General features: G+C 37.4%; 1 protein-coding gene across 1 annotated transcript; it reads right to left on the bottom strand.

Moving 5' to 3' along the window:
* Window positions 1–1,360: 1,360 nt before the first annotated feature.
* On the bottom strand, window positions 1,361–9,011 carry LOC144641205 (clathrin heavy chain 1-like; the record flags this gene model as incomplete). Its single annotated transcript, XM_078500245.1, has 13 exons — window positions 1,361–1,620; window positions 2,146–2,338; window positions 2,590–2,773; window positions 3,006–3,151; window positions 3,596–3,718; window positions 3,917–4,028; window positions 4,253–4,518; window positions 4,995–5,120; window positions 5,300–5,392; window positions 5,616–5,686; window positions 5,938–6,118; window positions 6,210–6,281; window positions 8,919–9,011. Coding segments are annotated over 13 exons (1,905 nt in total), but the record flags the coding sequence as incomplete, so codon positions are not given.
* Between the last annotated feature and the right edge of the window lie 142 nt (window positions 9,012–9,153).

The following is a 9,153-nucleotide window of genomic DNA, read 5'->3' as shown; positions in this document are numbered from 1 at the left end:
AAAGGGTATTAAAGTTTGCGTCGTTATTTTTCGCGAGGAACCTTTTTTTCGCGGGTCTTTAATTTCGCGATTTTTTTAAAATCGCGAAAATCGCGAAAATTAAAGAATCCCGCCCACCCACTTTGCATTGCGCGCCTCAAAAGCATAATCCGCCATTTTGTATGACATCTAGTTTTGGATAATTTCAATATTGTGGTCAACAATCCAAGCGCATCCTCGCGTACACGCTGTGTTCGCTACTTTAACTCCCGTCAAAATCTTTAGTAATTATCTGTGGTTTATTTCGAGTGTCTATTTTATTGGTTTCTTTCAATTTGTCATTTAAATACTCGTTTGTATGTCGGATGGCATTTCGCGTTCCAAAGCGCGGTCGGCCGAAGACGGAACAAACCAAGAAAATTATTCTGCGGCAATCAACGTTCGACCTCTGGATTCAAAGGAAGGAAAGCCTTGGTATCAAAGGGCTTAGTAATAGCCAGTTTGCCGAAATATTACTTCACCAAAGCCTGGAAGACCTTCGTGAACGGTGCAGATCATACGAAGCAGATGAAGATGAAGTCGTTCCAAGTAAGTTCTGAGCGAAATATTCCTTGTTTAAACCAGTCTACTAAAATATTTCACATCAGTCTAGAGAGCAACAGTAATTAATTTTGTTAGTTTTAAGTTTGTTTTCAAGCCATTTGTCCATTTGTTGACGTTCCTGAACTGGATCTTGTTTTCTTGTGTTGAAATCCTCATATTTTCTCTGCATGTACACAGATACGGTGTCTTAGATCTGTGCCCATATAAGGAACGGATATCAGGAGTCCCCGGATAATAACAACAATAGAGGCGCGCAATGCAAAGTGGGTGGGCGGGATTCTTTAAGTCTCGCGAAAATAAGTAACAATAAGGTATTTGAAAACTTGTATATAAAAATCAATATATTTGAAGCAATCTGAACTGGCTTTTAATCAGCCTGGTAGAAATAAAGTTTTGAATGCTGACGGTTCACAAGTTCTGGAGGGACCACTTAACAATATTTTCGAAGAATTTGTAGTACACAACTTACAACAACAGTGAAAGAAAACTACAAAACAAACGAACTGCTAGCAAGCTGTCATGATATAGACGGTAAAAATTTAACAAAGCCAAATAGTTTGCATAAGGTCATTATTCGGAAATACTCTGCAACTGTTTGTTATGTCAAAAGTAGATTAACATTTCGTTATACTTGTAAAGATAAAAGGCAATAATTGCATAACAGTTATTTTATCCCTTTATTTTCAGACCATGGTAAAAGTGAAGAACAGTTTCCTAAAAACTGTCGGTCCTCTGTTGACTGTCTGCCAGCCTACAGGCAGCTAACAACGGTCAAATGTTTTCAATGCATGAATTACTGTAGTCTTATGGCCAGATGTCCAACCAGTAAAAACAGCCTTTTAATAAGAAGAGCAAAGAGTGAAGAGCCACCGACACAAACCTGCTGAATTTGAGCGTGGTTAGGTCCAGAAATAAATTCCTCAAGTTCAGCAAGACGGTTTGTTTTAGCATAGGCAAAGATCAGCTCTGTTTCTACAAATGTCTCTTTGGACTTCTTGCGGGCCATCTGTAAGTATCGTACAACATCTTCGTAGTTTCCTGAATACAAAACAATGAATAAGCATAGATTATGTAGTACTGTCGTTGGTACTTTGGACATTGTTCAATATTATCTTTTCATATTTGCCATAGACTAATCAAGGGAATCTAATTAGCCAGTAATGTTGCAACAATCCTCTTGGCAATTTTAAAATTAATCAGGTCCCAAAGATGAAGATAGTTTCATGTCTGAACATTAACCATGGTATTCTGTGAACCTTCAAGGGAAATGAAAAATGGTTCAAAAAATCAGGAGTTTGAGAAATCGAGGGTAAAACTGCAGCGTTCAGCTGAGTGAAGCAAATGCAGTGGGAACAAGTTTTGGTTTGAGCTATTGGACGGCTGAAGAGATTGAGATTCCAGTGTAGAAATCAGAAGTCGGCATTGCTAATCAGTGTGCATATTCCTAACATCACCAGTGCTGTTTGAATGCACTGTGCTGTATGCTGTCCGTCACAGTACTTTGCTCACCATGCATAGCTACATGCCCTATTTAATGAATGCAGTTCTAATGAATTGTTCTACCTTCTCTGTGAGCGGCTTCCACAACCTCTGTGTATGCAGACGGATCATCAGCTTTAATGAAGCAATCAATAGCTTCTTTCACCATGTTCTTTTGTAACTGAGCTTTGGCCAACAAGCTCCACACTGCTGCCTCATTACAACGCTCAGCAAACTCGTATGCACGGTCCAAGTTTTGAACATTTTCTATCAGCACCTAAAGAACAGTGATACAAACACTACATTACACTCATGTAAAAAATAACATATAAGATGTACTAATAACTGTTAATAAACCATGACACCACTACTTTTGTGATCAGGTGGTCAAGTAACATGAAGTAACACGATGAAAACCTATGTTGTATTTGCACGAAATAAATGCATATTTCTTTATTTATATGTTCCATTCCACAACATGAAGTTAATGACAAAGCAATTAAAGAAACAGTTGCATGCATGACGTACCTGAATGGCAGATGTATTCACTTCAAATTTCTTAAAGATGGCAAAGGCTTCTTCATAAAGTTCACTGCCAATAGCAATGCTAGCAATATCAGGGGCGTCATAATTGTCCAAGCGAGTGATGTATTCCATCACACGTGTCCGATCAGCCTTGATAGCTGTCAAAATCAGCAAGTTCTGCAGATTTCTGAAAGAATGGAAAACACCAATTTGCTAAATATCAAATGGAACACCACTGATAAGTATAGGTTATCTTATGAGGCTGAAAATAATAGAAAGTACACATGCCATTTTTAAAAAAACATTTACTGTCTCGCAAGTCATCTTTGGTAAACATTAGATTAATTCATTCCCTTCACACTACAAATACTGTGAACATACTGTTGTTAACATATTTGAATACCGCTGCTATATCATACCTGTGATCACTGAAAACTGAGTTTTCTAGGACAATCTTTTCTAGAAGTTCAATAAGTTCATTGGGAAGATCAGCAGTCATGAATGCCTTGACTGTGCATGACACATCCTCAGGATCTTGAGTCTCTGAAAGTGCTGTTTGCACAACCTTAACAATCAAACACAACGTGTAAAAACAAATCAGTTGCCATGAATTTCTTGCCGTATTCCCCATAGAGGTCATGAACTTCAAAAACCATATCTTTGCTTTTGTTGTACATGTTGTGGTTTAATTTTATCTCTGGTTTAAAACTTTTCAAACCAGTTTGAGTTTCATTTCCCTTTTTTCAATTTATGTTAATGAATATGAAACAATAGAAAATAAAAATCACACTGGTTTGAAAATTTTTAAACCAAATATAAAATTGAACCATAACATACACATATTCACACAGTACCATGTGCTGGGCCTAGAAATACAACTATAATATCACCATTTTGTGTTCTAGTTGACATTGAAGAGAGTACCTGTCAAAGTGAGATGTTCTAGTGAGTTAACTATACATCACTTAAGCAAGTTAATAATGTTACTAACAAATAAAATTCTACACACCTGATCAATAAGCTGCCTGCGAAATTGGTTTGTTTCCTGTAGTACTTCTGCCCAAAGATCTGGGTCCCTACGTCGAACAAGGTATCTTGCAAGACTCTTGAACAGTGAGTTCTCATTACAAACCTAATGAAATATGAATTTAAAAAATAATAGTTGTCAGAAACAACTTATCAAAAATTGCAATATGACAGTAGTCTGAAGAAAAGAAAGCTTTGGAATGAGAGATGTCTAAATGATTGAAAACATGTATTATCGACCTTGCACCAAAAAAAAACCTTGCAAACAAAACAGCAAGTAAAAATGTAAGTGGAATATTTGTACCTTTATTAGCTCAGCATCACACTGCCCTCGTTCATAAGCTATGCATGCCAAGTGCGGATCTCTCTTTTCACAGTATTTACCAACAACTTTACTGTCATAATAAGGATTTTCCCTGAAAGGATAAAATCATTTCAAGTTAGAACCCAACCACAAACTTGTGCAGGGTATCGTTCAAAACACAGACAGAAAAATTAAGAGTCCCCTTGAAATTCTCAGTTTACATTTATATTTGTGCCCATCTTTATTCACTTTGAGTTGATGACACTAAGCAAAGACCAAAACATCATAGCTTGTTCTAACTGTAATTAAAGCTACAAAACACCAAATCATACCAACCTAAGGAATCTCTCAGGATTGTTATTGGCGTCAATATAAATCTTTGCCAGTGCATTATGGGTGGCTGGTTCTTCAGAGCCATCATGTATCTTTGCTTCTAACCAGGGCAACAACAGTTTGAGACGATTTCTTTTTTCAACTTCTTCAACTAGTTCATCAGTTGAGAATTGGCCACGTACAGCCATCATGAGACTCTTAATGACATCTTCTGTGCAGTCCACATCCAGCAAACCCCCTACTACCACAGGTAGACGTGATGGATTCACCTGGAGAAGCAGTAATATGTTGTTAATATTAAGAAGAATCACATTTTTTCGTTAATGTCAGTTGTGAGATTATTTGTTGAATCATCAAGGCATCTCCTAGTTGATCATTGTTCAAATTCTCGTCACCTGTCAGTGTGAGTAAATTGACCAACTGTCAGGTCAAGATAGCAGGATATTCACCAAGATATATTTTTATTGCATTATTTATGGACTTGAGATAAAGTCAAGGTTTTTTTAAATGAAATAGCACTGTAAGCACTCCCGAGCCTACCCACAACCAACCTGGAGTATGTACCTCATGTAATCTAAATACACTATAATAAGAGACACATGAAGTACACAGGAACCTGGCTGTACAGATAGCTGGCCACTGATGCAGGTTTGTGCAAACTACCTTTCATTATTGCCAAATGTTCCAAAGCTCAGAGAATATAATAGTATTGTTACAAAACTACATGTGCCAATATTCATCTTACCTTTTGAACATAAATCTCAATGTACTTCTGAAGGTTGTTTCGGTATAAGTACAAAACCAAGTCATGAACAAAGTCAAATCTGTCACAGACGATGATCAAAGGCAATTGGTCAGTCAGTTTAGCTTCCTAAAAGGGAAGAGAATATACAAGGAAATAATTAATGTCAAAATATCTAACACTGCCATAATTATTGTTAAGATTAGTAAGAGAATTACAAAAAAGTTACCATACCCTGTCACACATTTTAGTCTTCAGACATGTAAATAAACCTTCCTTTAAAGTTTGATTGACGAAAGTCAACTTACCTTGAGAAAGTTTTTAACTTTTTCTGGATCATAACAGTTGCTTTCTCTACAAATTCGTTCTACTTCTTTAACTTGTCCAGTTTTGCAAGCAGCCTGCAACACAAAATGGTACAACTGATAAGTCAATTTCACTCAAAAATAATTTGATTATAAAGAAAGAATGTTAACTACTATTCACTGTAGTCATATTCCATAACGGTGACACTGTTGGGATCAAGTATCAATATTAAGCCACTGAAAAATGACTGAGCTAGCCATTATAATAATGGGGTGTCCATATAATGAGTGGGATTATCTGATATTTAATAATCTTTACCTGTATGTACTTAAAATGGACATCTGCTTCCTGACTGAAGTTGACAATAGATCCCAAAAAGTAAAACAAACCTACAATAAACAAAAATATTAGTTTTGCCAATTAGTTTATGAAACCACACATTTGGGTTGAAAGAATTAAGGAATAAAAGTAACTGATATGGTTGAACCTGCCTAAAGCAACCACATCTTATAAGCGGCCACAAATCTTCCCTCATAGATACAAATTACTCTAAATGAAACAATTATTTTAAGTTATCATCTTTTTGGACAAAATGGGTGATAAGTTGCCTGCATAAAGTGTATTTTACAATGTTATTTACCCTCAAAACTTTTGAAGGACTCAAACAGCTCAATCAGAGCAGTTGTGCTGAGTTGTTCATGGTACTTGGTCGCCACCTGGACACAGATCTGAAGGTTTTGTCGAATGTTGTGTGTAAGCATGGCACGCAAACACTCTATGGAATCCTCCACAGATAAAGAACCAAAGTAGTTCACAAGCCACTAAAGAAAATACAATGAAGTCCATTACAAAAGCACAACATAAAACAAATGAAACTTATGTACCAAATGGTTTAAAAGTGGCAAGCATTACCTCAGGATTGAGAAGATGAGTGTGGACAATAGCCCTCTTAATGTCAAAAATGTCTGTATAGTGTTCCAAAGCCTGTATGAAACAACATATTTGCATGATTAAAATGAGTTTTTTTAGATTGCTGTCTTGAAACAGATACTGGTACAACTATATTAGAGTGATTGACACTGCCATCATTAATAATTCACTGATCATTAACAGGGATCCATATTCGTTTTTTCTCCAAGTTGTCAGCCGGGCAAGTATGCAAGATGACATACTTGCCCTGGCAAAATTTTACTTGCCCGTTGAAAAGTGAAGAATGGCGACCGTACAACAAGTAAATGAAAAGTTGACTTTTTTGTTATTATCACATGTATGTAACACTGTGTATACATGAAATCTTCAAGACAACGAATCTGTTTTACAGTGAAACGAACTCAACCGGGGCCACCCAACGTTTTTTAGCCAATCACAAGACAAGTTTTAAACAAAAGAATTGGAGTTCCTTGGTCAGGCAACCAATCACAGTGAAGGGCGATTTTAACTCTTCGCTTGACTGAATACGATGTGAAGGCACGCTGAAGTGTTGTTTTTACGGCAAAAATATAGTTTTGTTCATTTCGTTTACGGTTAAGGCGAAAGTCTGCCAGTAATTTGGAACACTGGACGGAATCAACGTAAATACGTTTACCGAATTACGGCCGCGAAGACTGAAAGGATTCAGCGTATCACCGAATTACGGCGAGCAATTTTGAAGACTTCGAAAGACTGAACGAAGTGATGAACGTAGCGAAATAAATTTACCGGCCGATTCACGGCCAGCTCAATATTTTCCGAAAGACGGCTTGGAATGTCGAAGACGAAAGCTTGGATAATTCTTGATCGAATATTACGACCGGGAGTTTTGAAGACTGAACGGACGCAACGTAAATAAAAAATTTACCGAAGCATGATCGGCTATAAAACTTACAATATGCCACACATTTTCCAAAACACGGCCGGGAATGTCGAAGACGAAAGCTTATGTCAGTTTTCCTCGAATTTGCGGCCGACATTTTTGAACACTAAACGGGCTCAACGTAAATATAAATTTACCAAATTACAGCCGCTAACTAGTATGCGTGAACCTGTCACGTTTCTGCACGTGTTGTTGAGTTTTATCCGGCGATGAATATTTATGGTTTGAAATGTTCGCCGTTGTAATTTGTTCATTAGGTACAATGTTCTTTTTATCACTGTATCACTGTATATATATCACTGAATGTAATACACTGAGTTTATCTCTTTGCTGACCGGTGTTGATTCGCTTCGGCAAATATATATACTGGTTTGAGGAAAAGTCGTTTCGTCTTCACAGTTTCAGCCGGTGTCAATTCGGTAAATAAATTTTTGTCGAGTCCGTTTTGTCTTCATTCCAGGCGCAGGCCGTGCTATTTTCGTTGAGTCCGTTCAGTCTTCAAAATTCCCGGCCGTCATTCGGTAAACTTATTAACGTTGATTCCGTCCAGTGTTCTAAATTACCGGCAGACTTTCGCCTTAACCGTAAACGAAATGAACAAAATTATATTTTTTGCCGTAAAAACAACACTTTAGCGTGCCTTCGCATCGTATTCAGTCAAGCGAAGAGTTAAAATTGCCCTTCACTGTGATTGGTTGCCTGACCAAGGAACTCCAATTCTTTTGTTTAAAACTTGTCTTGTGATTGGCTAAAAAACGTTGGGTGGCCCCGGTTGAGTTCGTTTCACTGTAATAAAGTTTGATTCACAAGTATTTGTTAATGAGACTTTTTACTTGTCTACCTTGGCTGCCGGTTTACAAATTTCACAAAACATCACGCCCCCAAGCGGCTTGCGATGTTGCGGAAGCGTATGATGCGGGCACAAATGAAAGCCAGGGCCTCTTCGACTGCAACCACGGAAGAAAAGAACGCTTTTGCTCTTCTTATTCATATTTGGTTTGTTTTTCTGAAGTGTTAACATTGCTTTTTTTCTTTGCTGGCGGCGCCAGACCAAGATAACGGCAAATTTTGATCAAAACATCAGCTGATGCGATCGCCTCGTGTTTTCGCAGATGCAGCTGCAGTACAAAATATCAGCGGTTGAGAGCTTGAAAATTGAGCCTGCAATGATTTCATTGATGGAAAATACCGCATCAGCCAAGATGGCGGCCAAAATTATGATTTTATCGCGACAGAAAGTTGCAAATTGTGTTCTATTTTCGAAAAGTTATGAATGGATGACAAGTGGTCAGAACGCAAGTAACTCATAAGAAAACTTAATAATTGTTTTTTTTTTCATTAAGTCAAACTTAAGTCGTCCAGCGGACGAGTTTATGTAATCATTTGGTCGTCCATACGATGTTTTAGTCGTCTCGGACGACCGGACGACTGCGAATATGGATCCCTGCATTAACAATCATTTAAATCATCAGCTTGGGGAGGATGCCCAAGTTTGTTTTCACTTGCCATGGTCACCAAAATGGTAGCAGCTCCGAGCAGTGACAATGTGGCAAAGTTAAATTAAATCTGATTTGCTCAGTAAAATATTGGAGTATCTATAATAAAGAAGTCAATAAAATCTTTTTGAAGGTTTTCTCAATGTTCAATATCCAAATTTATAAAGGCTATAGTTGAATGATTAGACCATTCATTTGAAAGAGAAAATGTTTTGGATTTCACTCTGGGCAGAATGTGTTAGCTCTGTGTTGCAAGTGTAAATGCACACTTACCCTCTGCAGCAATCCTGCATTCTCACACAGCTGAGCAATGTGAGCACGATCATAATGAGTAAACATCTGATTACCAAGGATAGCATCTGCAACCTGCCAAAAAAGGGTTTCAATGATTGCATTCAAATCACACAATACTACTACACGAGTAAACCCTGGTCATAATCCTCACAATTTCTTATTTTTTTCTTCTCCAACTCCTAAAAAATGCTCACATTTTACTAGTGCCTGGATA

The sequence above is a fragment of the Oculina patagonica genome, unplaced genomic scaffold, assembly GCF_052425735.1.
Source record: "Oculina patagonica isolate OP01 unplaced genomic scaffold, crgOcupat unplaced756, whole genome shotgun sequence".
In the NCBI taxonomy this organism is placed as follows: Eukaryota; Metazoa; Cnidaria; class Anthozoa; order Scleractinia; family Oculinidae; genus Oculina; species Oculina patagonica.
Note: the sequence above shows the minus strand (reverse complement) of the source record. Positions and strands in the feature narration are given on the sequence as shown.